Genomic DNA, 12,900 nt, shown 5'->3' with positions numbered 1-12,900 from the left:
TGGTGTGCTTGACTGGCCAGCAAACTCACCAGACCTGAACCCCATAGAGAATCTATGGGGTATTGTCAGGAGGAAAATGAGAAACAAGAGACCAAAAAATGCAGATGAGCTGAAGGCCACTGTCAAAGAAACCTGGGCTTCCATACCACCTCAGCAGTGCCACAAACTGATCACCTCCATGCCACGCCGAATTGAGGCAGTAATTAAAGCAAAAGGAGCCCCTACCAAGTATTGAGTACATATACAGTAAATGAACATACTTTCCAGAAGGTCAACAATTCACTAAAAATGTTTTTTTTATTGGTCTTATGATGTATTCAAATTTTTTGAGATAGTGAATTCGTGGGTTTTTGTTAAATGTGAGCCAAAATCATCACAATTAAAAGAACCAAAGACTTAAACTACTTCAGTCTGTGTGCATTTAATTTATTTAATACACGTGTTTCACAATTTGAGTTGAATTACTGAAATAAATGAACTTTTCCATGACATTCTAATTTATTGAGATGCACCTGTATAAGAAAAAGTGTCATCTAATTGAAGTTTGTCTCAAACACACATTTTTATCACTCATGCACCATCATGTACTTGCTGACTAGCACCCCATCGGTCTGCACTCGCTTCCGTCACCAAAGTCTGGACTCAGAGGAAGACTGCAAGGGCTTAGGGTGCCATTTGGGACAGGACCCAAAACCGAGGATTGGTAACAGACTCCAGACTGGTGATAGGAAGCATTTAAAGGAATATTTCTCCCAAATGTGAAAATTATGTCATTATTTATCCATCATCATGTCATTCCAAACCCCTATGACTTTCTTTCCTATGTGGCAAACAAAAGGAGATATTCTGAAGGATGTTCTGTTCATTGATTTCAATACAATAGCAGTTAATGGTGACTCACTTTAAAGCTTAAAAAAATAACCCGAACGTGTCATCATATTTGATTTGTGCTCTGTTTACAGGAGTCGAGCAATTATTTTTTATTTGAAACTGAATAATGACTTACATTCCGGCCTGTTCATCGTACAAAGTATATGGGAATGTGAAAGAATATGATGCACAAGTAGCATGGACACTTTTGACTGTATTTTTAAGCTTTAAAGTGAGTCATTATCAGCTGCTATTGTACTGAAATCATTAAGCTGAACATCCTTTAAAATAGTTCTTTTTCTGTTCTGTAGAAAGTCATATGGGTTTGAAACCATGTGAGCATAAGTAAATGAGGACAGAACTATTTCTTTAAAATCAAGGAAAAGATTTCAGCTTTTAAACACTCTTGACATTTCAAACAAAACTGTGGATTTGCAACAGACTCCAGACTGGTGATAGGAAGCACTTAAGCTCGGGACATCTGAAGTATCAGGGGACTTTTAGAAATGTTTTTCCATTTAACCTAGCATTTTGCGGCCAAACCTCAAGGTAGAGGCTGTACACTCCAAAGAATACTACATTAAATGGGAAAGCTGCCCAAGGACTTGGCCCCAGGCCAGCTGAACAAATATATATTTTCCCTTTAATTACTTAACCTATAAGGGTAATCTCCAGGGATGTCTTGGATGGGGGCTTTAGCCGCAATCCATCCGCGGTTTACTATCCCCACTTCTGATCATCAAAATCCCTGCCACCAGGCAGAGGCACCATGATGCGGCTCTCAGAAATTGGGCAGAGCATTAATGGCAGGCAAAGCCAGGCCATATTCGAATCCTTCCTGTGTACACTTTGGCCTGAGCTCTCATCTCAGCAGGCTCAAGGACCTTGCACCATGCACAGCTGCCCACTCCAATAAATGCATAATCTGTTAGTGTTTGCTGCTGTTGGGCGCCACCAGCAACTTGCACTTTCCATTAGCGATCATGCTGAAACATGTACGAAGAACAGAGAGCTAGCCAAAAAACACATTAATGCTCATACTGAGCTGTAAAACTTTAACCCCTCCTTTAGCCTTCAAACGCACACATAAACACATGCAAAAGAGACAGTATTAGACCATAATGAAATCCAATGATTTATTTAGAGGGCTCAAGGGTTTTTCTGCCTGTTGCTCTAGGGGTCTGAGCAACTCCTGGTTGGCAACTCCATGGCTTTGAAGTGCAACTCAGATGGATCATTTGTATAAATGGGATGATGCCACGCTTTAAAGAGAGACTCTAAAAAGATTATGCTTAATAAAAGATCAGGAACAGAGCTGTTTTGGACATTAAGGGGCCTCCGTTAATACATAGGAGGAAACGCACACTTTCCCTCCCGTCATTCGAGGCTTACAGACCCCATAAAATCAAAATTTGAGCTTTTACCTCATGTCAGTTACTGTAGCTCTAAAGCCATCTATATGCTAGTGTAGTTCAAAAATTTTATAAATTGTAATGATAGATTGTAATGTGTATATTGTGTTGTAATGTGTACATCTCTTTGCATTTAGTGTAACTGTGTACTTGTAATCTATCATTGCATGTTGAGATGTCAAATGTGACGAGATAAATTTCCTGTACCTCCGCGTACTGGCGAATAAAAGAGATTCTGATTCTGAATTAACCTTTAATATTTGTACAGCCTTTCTCTTTGGGGAAAATGGACCAAAAATACCAACCTGTTCTCATTTCTGTACAGTACGTACATTTTTTCAAAATGATTTTTACGTGGCTCATTCTACGTATCGTGGCAGTTTTCTGGTGAAATAGAGGCTAGTGGCGCTACAACAAGGAGCGCGTTAAATACACATTCTAACGCCAATTATGCTTAATAAACCAGCAACGCATGCAGTCAAGTAAACGCAATAAACTGTGTTCTTTCATCGGCCTAATGGCCATAAACGGCTAATGAATAACCCGATCAACACGGGTAGATTTCTGCCCATTACGCCGATTTCACGTGCCATGTAAACAGTGTTCTTACCGGCTCATCCAATTTGTTTACATGCTGAGCATAAGCCTCTTCACTGTTTGACGTCAAAAGTAGAGAAAAATGTGATTATTTCAAATATCATGTAAATGCAGAGTTCTTGCCAGGTTTTTTAAATAAGCTGATTTTAGAGACTAATCAGCATATTACTGTTCATGTACACAGGCTCAGTGACTTTAATTCCCATTCACACAAATCATGCATAAAACATCAGATCAGTTCATAAGTACTTACACTTAACACTTTTACTATTGTACACTACTTGTAAGGTGATACATTTTAACGTTTGCATTACATAACCAACTGCATTTAAATGCAATCAAATTGCACGGTAACTCAACTGACAAACGTTGCACATGCAAAGAACCAGAGTTCGAGTCCTGAAGAGATTGTAAGTTGACACATGAGCTGAAAGTGTCATCGAAGCACCACATAATGACATGGTTGCTTCAGCAATTGCGTTTTTCATGTCACATTTGCTTTTTATAACTCTATTGGTTAGGTTTAGGTTTAAGGTTTAGGGTAGGCAGGTAGGTTTTGTTGATTTAAAACTTTGCTTTTTGCATCACACAGTGGACATTTCACTTTGGAACTGTCACGATACGTGTAAGAAACCGCGTAATATCATTTAGCAAAAATGTAGCCAAAGTCACCAAACTTAAATGAGATCAGGCTGAAAAATATTGATGAAACATCTACAATGAGAATGTACCTCTCCCTAAAACTACCTATCACTGACTAGCAACAACTTCCTGTTTCTATTGGAAATATTTCAATACATGAAAGAAAACTGCACTCATCAAGAGTATTTAATTTGGGATTTATGACGTTTATTGTCATATTTGCTGAAAGAACCAAGATGCTTCGGGTTTGAGTGCTGTCACATGATTATAGCTTAAGCGTTGTCATACACAAAGCATGAACCAATTTTCAGTTTAACATATGACACAGCACAGCAGAGTTTGATTAAAACTGAGCAGCCATAACAAGCAAAGAGCTCTTGAAGAGGCTGCCAAGCATGTCAGTGGATGTTGAGGGGGCTTCACGATGGGATATGAATTATGCCTCAAACAAATGGTACACATTTGTGCACCCGACATCATCAACACCCAAGCATGATAAGCATGTTTGACAAAGAGAACGTGTCATAATAAAATAATTACAACCAAGTTAAGAATGAATGTCTTCAGAGCAAAAGCTTCAACACAAACCCCTCACTTTGTTGTGGACAAGTCTGTGCTTTTTAAAGGGATAGTTCACCCCAAAAATGGAAATTCAGTCATCATTATCACCCATATGTTGTTCTAAAACTGACTGCTTTTCTTTCTTTCTCTCTTCCATGGAACACAAAAGGAGATGTTATACATAATGCCAATCTCAGTCACCATTCACTTTCAGTGTATGGTGACTGAGGCTAACATTCTGCCTAACATCTCCTTTTGTGTTCCACTGAAGAAATAAAGTCAGGTTTAGAACAACACAAGGATGAGTAAACAATGACAGAATTTTCCTTTTTGGGTGAACTATGCCTTTAAGTACAATGATCACCACCACACACTGCACAGGGACAAAGTTAGCGCTGTAATTATTCCGTTTGCACGGCCTTGGTGGACAGGGATCTCAGAATCTTCTTTTTAAAGAAGACTTAAGGGTTTGACCTGGCAGTCTCCACAAACATATTGGATTCGGCCTTGCTGTGATAGATGGATCTTGATCTCCACCTACAGGCGGCTGGAAAATCTCCTCTCCCCTGGAATCAATGTGACTAATTCAAGAACTGCAGCAAAGCAAAAATGCCACCAAGATGAGGGAAAAAAAGAGCAGGATAATTCTGTCTGAAGCCACTGCAGTTCGGTCTGTGGAGAAAACAATATCTACATACCTTAATCGCAGTATAACAGCCTGTGTGAGAGCGACTGCGGAGTGGCCATCAGGCTGCATCTATTGATTGAGAACAATCTATTCATTACTATTAGATTCCACTGCAGCAGGTGATTTCAATGCAAATACCCAAAGTTCAGATAGTCGAGTGTTATTGGTTCCTAGTGGAAAAGCAGCATGCAGCATCTTTTTCTGAGAACAAAGGCACTTTTCCTGGAGGAGGTTTTGAGAGGTGTTGACATCACACTTTCTCAAAAGAATCAAATTTGTTTCTATTCCTCATGCTTGCTTTGCGTTTCTTGGGATCAGACAGTTGTTTTTCTCCGAGTCCATCCCCATGAGTACAAGGGAAGCAAAAAAAAAGAAAGGCAACCATTTGTCATCAGGAATAAAAAAAGCACAGTAAACCCCAAGAACAGGCTTTGAGACTGAAAATCGCATATGTATTATGCAAGCACATACGCAAGCAGTGTTCGAACCTACTCCAAACCCCTTTCCACACAGGCCTTTAAGTACACTTATTTTAGCCCATAACCATTTTTCTACTGTTTCAGTAACAGATGTGTCATGTCATATTCCTTTCAGCATTGTTACCAGGGTACAACCCCTAATCTTCCAAAAAAGCCACAAAATGAAATGACCAGAACCTCTGTGGATCCCAAAGCAAAGAAAGAAGAGACGCATCATGGGAAATAAAGCATGAGGAGAACTTCATAAGCATCGTGATGATTAAATAACATCATAAGACTGGAGTGGGCGCAGGTGAGTCTGAACGTGTGCTGTGTGGAATGTGTCTTAAAGTTGAAGTGTGTAATTTATGCACCACTAACCTCACTAAATATAACTGTAAAAATAATTACACACTCTCCTCATAAATACGTGAGGTATATAACAGCAAAATGCGAATCAGCAGCAGGGACATGCATTATCAATGAATACGCAAGAATGCTCTGTGACAAAAATAAATAAATATTTAAACTGAATTAAAAACATGAATTATCAAAATTAACCCGGCTTATTTTCTTAATAAATGTCTCTGGTCCCATTGTGCATGATTCATCAGTGCACATTATCATACAGAACAAAACCAAAATGTTTTCATAATCAAAATGACTTCCTGATAAAATTGCAATACTTTCTCTGCATCAAATTCTATTTTCTGCTGACTTAACCAAGGCTGTGCAGCTACACTGAACAACTACATATTGAAATTATCTGAAGAAAATGTGAACAGTGCTTGTTAGGCAGTTTCTATGTGGGTGTCAAGGTGTTCTGAGTGGTTGTGCCCCAAAATGTTATACTTTGGGTTAGTTGTTCAATTCTATACCCATAAGTATTAGTAATAGTAATAGTTAGGGCTGCTGCATCACAATGATAACCGCCTCACCGTGGTGGCAGAGTGCCACTTGTGGTTAAGCACATGACGTTAATATACTGTATAAACTTACATAAAAGTAGCTGTGTTGTGGATTCTTCATTCTAGGGACATATTACTTTTCCATTTTTTAGATTTTGCGCTACATAGCGCATTGTTAAGGCAACAGAGTATTCACAACGTGAGATACGCATTTAGTGCACAACTCAAGCCAAGTGCACTCCTAACGACTCAGTGTAGTGTTTTGTTTTCAGTTATTTTGATACACACACTACACGGGAGAGTTTTTTCGAGATAACATATCAACAAACAACATGAAAGAAAGGGCTTGCGCCCGTTTATGCGCTCTATATAAAAGACAAGCTTCATTGTGCATTCATTTCATTGCAGATTTAAGGTGTAATATTAAATGTATGTTGTTGATATAGCTGATTAAGCTCATATATACACCTCACTGATAATGCGCACTGATGAATCATGTACAATAAGACCAGATACATTTACTAAGAAAATAAACCGGGTCAATTTGAATAACTCATATTTCAATTTCAATTAAATATTTTGTTTTGGTCGCAGAGCTTTCTTGTGTCACTGATAATGCATGTCCCTGCTGCTGTTTATGCATTTTGCTGTTATATTCCACATGTTTTTATGAGGAGATACATTTTCTTTTATAATAAAAAAAAGAATTAAATAAATTGCGGAGATGTTGCTGTTAGACATTAAAATTATTCTAAGAAAAATAAGAGCAGCTTTTCACCAATAAACTGCATTATATACACTCATTTAGCACTTTATTATGAACACTATGGTCCTAATAAAGTGCCCGACATGGTCTTCTGCTGTTTTACCCCATCTGCCTCAATGTTTGACGTGTTGTGCATTCTGAGATGATATTCAGCTTACCACAAATGTACAGAGGGGTTATCTGAGGGGGCTTTCACACTGGGCACGTTTACTGCGGTCCGATTCCGAGTGCGACTGTTCCCGGAGCCTCCCGCAGCATTGGTCTGGTTTCACACTCACTTGATTCTATCGAACCCCGGTCCATTTGCATTCATCTTACGTCATCACAAACACGCATGAAGAACACAACACGACTCATCATACTTTTAGTTTTTTTGTTATTTTGGTGCCATTATGCACAGCAGAGTGAACGACAACTGCGTATATGTGCGCTTCATGGTGTAACTCATCAGATGTCCAGGGAAGACGGCTTGCTGCTGCTCACAAACGGCGTTTTTTGAGGAGACAGCTGATTGCACGGAATTAATTTGCATCTTTGTTTACACTGCACGCTTACTCACGCTCGTGTCCAAGGTGAAGTTATTGCCACTGTCATCTCCTATTATACCCAATGTTTATAACCTATAATAGTATTTGTATATAGTATTTATAAGGTGTATAGATAGATAGATAGATGTCATCGGCTAAAACGCATGCGCAGGTTACTTTACTTCCTGAACGAGTGCGCACCCGAGTCCAAGTTGCTTTCACATTCACGTGAATCGCGCTACAGTTCCATTGCAACCGAACTCAGACCACCTCCTACAGGTAGTCTCGGGTTCGGTATCGCAGTGTGCTCCCCAGTCCGCATGACAGCTTTCACATTAACAATTTTTCATGCGAACCGTGCTGTGTTTCGAACTAAACTGCAAGTGTGAAAGCACCCTGAGTTACTGGGTTACCCTTAGTCTGGCCATTCTCCGTTGACCTCTCTCATCAACAAGGTGTTTCCATATGCAGAACTTCTGCTCACTGGATGTTTTTTGTTTTTGAATGTTGTGCGTTAAAATTCCAGTTATCAGCAGTTACAGAAATACTCAAACCACCCTGTCAGGCACCAACAAACATGCTAAGGTCAAAATCACTGTGATCAAATTTTTTCCTGAAGCTGAAGCTCCTGACCCATATTTGCATGATTTTACTGTATGTAAACTGCACTGCTGCCACAGACTGGCTGATAAGATAATTGCATGAATAAGTACAGTAGGTGTACAAGTGTTCCTAATAAAGTGCTCAGTGAGTGTATATGACGTGTTAAAAAAAGGTGATTAAAAGCGCTTCAGTTTACCGGAGTTCAGCAACATGCAGCTTAGATGGGAAAAGTCTTCACAATATATAATAAAATCACAGTCTACTTTCATTATTCAAGCACTTGGAAATGTCGTTTCATGTTGTCTTTAAATCATACCAAATATCTATTTTCCTTACATTGTGCTTTGGCAAAATGTACTCAAAAGTTCTCAAAAAGTTTTATTTTCAGACTATTTCTTCATGATGCTAGACCTCTTAACATACAAATCAATTTTTGTTCTTGGAGAAAACAGGCTCGACAGCTGGACAGGGGATTTGAGGCACGTCTATATGCTTTGTCATCGTTAATCTTCTGATGGTTTTCTGACAAAGGAAGTGAGGCTTTATGATTGGCTGGTTTGTATTGGCTGACAGTCTGTCTCTTGGGCATTTGGCACTGCTCAACAGACGCTGTGCTGCTCTACTACCGACGGCCTGTTCCATGCAGCATCTGTTCACAAACTCTAATGATAATCAAGCAACTGTGCCATAACTCAATTTTATGTTACCTTGTCCCAGCTACCACCATTCCTAAAAGGTATTATTTAAAGTGGAGGCAATAGACGACTCAATTAAAGCATCCATATGTGTCGATGAGGTATATTTAATGCTGTGAAGTATCAGCGTTTCACAGTGTCGTGCGATTTAAAGATGCTTTAACTTCTCAGATATTTCATTTCTAGCAGTGGCATCTACAAACAAACGATGCTAGACCCTTTCTCAAAACTAACATACATTTTCTCTACCATTTTTGAGATTGCTTATAGTCAACTCATCCCAAGTTCATTTTTAGTGAAAGTATGAAGTCACACAGGTGCCCTAGGACTAGAGAATTAACCACACATAAATATGAACATGTTCCACTGGGTTTGAAAACCAGGAAGTGTCCAAATACACTTCCTAGCCAAAAAAAAAAAAAAAAAGCTGCATGCTCTAATATTTTGATTACGGCGCGCATTCATGGTGGCATTGTTACAACAACCTTATGCAATGTCACAACATTTATTTACGTTCAGAGTTGCATTAATTTTTGGCCAAGATCTTGTATTGACGACGGGAAAGTCAAACCACTCCGTAAACCATTCTGCAGCACATCCAAAAGACTTTCAATGGGATTAAGATCAGGACTCTGTAGTGGCCAATTCATGAGTGAAAATTATTCCTCGCGCTCCCTGAATCACTCTTTCACAATTTGAGCCCGATGAATCTTGGCATAACCTGGTCATTCAGCAAGTCAGCTGACTTCATTTTATTGTCACATAATGTTGCTGAGCCTTGACCTGACCAGCTGAAGCAACCTCAGATCATAACACTACCTCCAGAGGCTTGTACAGTGGGCACTATGCATGATGGGTGCATCGCTTCATGCACTTCCCTTCTTACCCTGATGCACCCATCGCTTTGGAATAGGGTAAATCTGGACTAATCAGACCACATTACCTTTTTCCATTGCTCCACAGTCCAATCTTTATGCTCCCAAGCAAATTGAAGTAACTTTTTCCGACTTGTGCCACACAGCTGTTTAGTCCCAAACCTGTAAGTTCTCGTCACATTGTACATGTGGAAATGCTCTTCCTTTCACTATTAAACATAGCCGTGAGTTCTACTGTCGATTTTTTACGATGTGACTTCAACAGTTTTAGTGATCTCCGATCACGATCATTCAAGATTTTTCCCGACCACATTTCTTCCGCGAAGCTAATGGTTCACTACTATCCTTCCGGGTTTTAATAATGCGCTGGACAGTTCTTAACCCAATTCCAGTGATTTCAGCAATCTCCTTAGTTGTTTTCTTTGCTTGATGCAGGCCAATAATTTGCCCCTTCTGTAACACAGTAACATCTTATCCACCACGGGATACGTCTTCTGACATGGTAGTTTAAGAAATGAGAAGCTACATACTGCATCAGTTAGGGTTAAAAGAATTGTTGCCAGGTGAAAAATATTAATCACTGCAATAATAATCCAATCATAGGCTCTTAAGTATCTGCTTATTTAAATCCAAACAACTTTTTTTTTTTTTTTTTGGCCAGGCAGTGTACTAGGGAATTTAAAAAGGAAGCAATGGAGGACTTAATTAAGGCGTGTATGTTTCACTGAGATATATTTAGTGTTGTGAAGTCACAGCGTGTTCATTAGTGACAACCGTGTCTATGTTCACGAGCCCTTTCGACCTTGTTCATGGAAAAGGTCACTTGACTAATGGAGTGTTTTACCCTCCCAGACAAGAGATTTATTCAGATGAAAACTACACCCACTTTAGCTTAATTTGATCAAGAACGTACCGCACAAATAAAAACCATCCCGCGACATAGGCCTAACTGCCAGCTTTTGTAGGCTGATGTCAGATCATGTGCACTGCGTAATTTATAACCAGAGTCAATGGACATTAACAGAGAGCTGTGACTGGATTGTGCCGGCTCCCACAATAAAATGCCAACAATAAGGGTAGCAGATGATGAAAGAATATGAATGGTACATTTTCTAAAATGCAAGGTAAGGAAATTGAGTTTGATCAGACAAATTGACTACATTTGTCATCTCCGGTATGAAAGCAATGTCTTGAAAGGGTTCACTGTAACAATGAAAATATATTTTAACATCTTTCCGAGTCTAAAAAGAAAATCTATAGAATCTAGGCTGCAAAAATGGCTCGTTCTGAAATCCATGGATTTTTGTAATGTAAAAAAAAAAATAAAAGAACCATCAACAAAGCCTTTTCGGTGTTCAGAAACTTGGTCCTAAAATCCTTGGTTCAGAAACCTAAGAACTTGGTTCAGAAACTCTTCTGAAATCACTGGATCAGAATTTGGGTTCAGAAACTCATCCTGAAATCCTTGGATTTTTGATGTCAGAAAACTGAATGTCAATTATGCTTATTTGGCATTCAAAAACTCAGTTCAGATACTTCTGAAGTAGTTCCAAAAACAACTTTATGAAATCCTTGGTGCAGAAACTCATTCTGAAATCCTTGAATTTTTACGTCAGAAAAACAAACGTCAACAATGCCTGTTCAAAGTTCAGAAACTTGGCCAGCCAAGTCACATGTGAAGTTTGGTGGTCCGTTTAATTTCAAGGGTCACAGAGAGGGTGGAAATTGTCATGAAATAGTACACAAACAAAAAAGCAATTTATGTGGAAAAAATTAAATGATAGAAATACGTAAATTCCATAAAAAGGAATCTTCCTGAGAAATTAAAGCTTGAAGTACCATCTAAATGCAAAGCATATTTTTGCTAATTTTGCAGTCAGTGCTGTTAAACTTGCCACAATAATGTAATGTCTTTGAATAATCTTAATTTGGGGGCTTTTTCTCAACAAACATTGATATATGTGATAAACTTTAATTAATTTTATTAATTCAATGGCATATCATGTAATTAATTTGATTACATTTTTTTTATCAATTTACAGCCTTAAAAAATATATAACAAGACCCGTTTTAAATCTACTACTTACTGTAGTAGCCGTACAAAACTGTGTCTTCAATCTGCTGCCTGGTTTCATTGTTTGCGGCCCAGTCCTAGATTTACGGGGGGGGAAAATACTGTCAGAAAAAATGCAATACACTTATACATTCAATAAAAACAGCATAGATCTATTTCTTCAGATCACAGACAGACACAACAATGCAGGATATGTATCTCAAAGGATCTAAACCTGAACAACAAATTTATTGTATATACAGTATAGTGTCTATACAGTGAGGATTTCTGTTGGATTTTTATTTGTTTCGTATTTTTCTTCAAAACGATACCATGGGACAGGGTGATACAAAGAGCTGGCTCACAGAGCACACTGTAATTTGTTATACCCAGTGTGTCACAGATTCCATCAAAAGTGTGACCTGGCACTTTGATGACACACATTCTCAGAGTAGATCCAAATGCCAGAGAGAATTGCTGTCTACCTTGCTGCGGTAAATCACTCATTCCCTCACACTTTTCACACTCCCTCTCTGACTCTCCTCTCTCAATGAACTCAATTCTCACATTCATAACTCACCATTTCATCATGCCAAAAGATCAAACCTGTAATTCCTATATGAGCACTACAAAAACATCATTGCGGTGTTGGATCAAACTGACATGACAGCTGTCGGCTCTTACAAATTTAAACAGGTTGAGACATCACAAATGATGCATACAAGCATTCGCACACTTTTTGACCAATAAATATCCATGCCTTTGTTGTGATTTGTTTTAAGCGTTCGTCTCTAAAAGTCTCTGATATTTCCAAGTTTTCCATGACTGTGGGATCCATGAATGACTACCATGGCACATACAAAGGTACCAATAAATATTTTGACACTTAAAGGGTTAGTTCAGCCAAAATGTAAATTCTCTCATCATTTACTTACCCTCATCCACTCCCATTTGTGTATGACTCTATTTCTTCTGCAGAACATAAGCAAAGATTTTAGAAGAATATCTCAGCTCTGTAGGTCCATACAATGCAAGTGAATGGTGATCAGGCCTTGAAGCTCTAAAAACAGATAAAGTCAACATAAACATAATCCTTTAGACTCCAATGGTTTAATCAAAGTCTTCTGAAGCGATTCAGTTGGTTTTGGTTGAGAACAGACCAAAATGTAACCCCTTTATCACTGTACATCTTGACAGCAGTCTTCTTGACTACTGGCGATTTCAAGCTCGATTACCCTTCCTATA

General features: G+C 38.7%; 1 protein-coding gene across 1 annotated transcript in view; it reads right to left on the bottom strand.

Moving 5' to 3' along the window:
- The window catches only part of LOC127412427 (lysosomal cobalamin transport escort protein LMBD1), a 164,693-nt gene that overhangs the window by 134,174 nt on the left and 17,619 nt on the right, over window positions 1–12,900 (bottom strand). Inside the window, exon 3 of the mRNA XM_051648769.1 lies at window positions 11,690–11,753. Coding sequence (XP_051504729.1) covers window positions 11,690–11,753 — 64 coding nt within the window. The remainder of the gene's footprint in view (window positions 1–11,689; window positions 11,754–12,900) is intronic.

Source organism: Myxocyprinus asiaticus, chromosome 21, assembly GCF_019703515.2.
Source record: "Myxocyprinus asiaticus isolate MX2 ecotype Aquarium Trade chromosome 21, UBuf_Myxa_2, whole genome shotgun sequence".
NCBI classification, from domain to species: domain Eukaryota; kingdom Metazoa; phylum Chordata; class Actinopteri; order Cypriniformes; family Catostomidae; genus Myxocyprinus; species Myxocyprinus asiaticus.
Note: the sequence above shows the minus strand (reverse complement) of the source record. Positions and strands in the feature narration are given on the sequence as shown.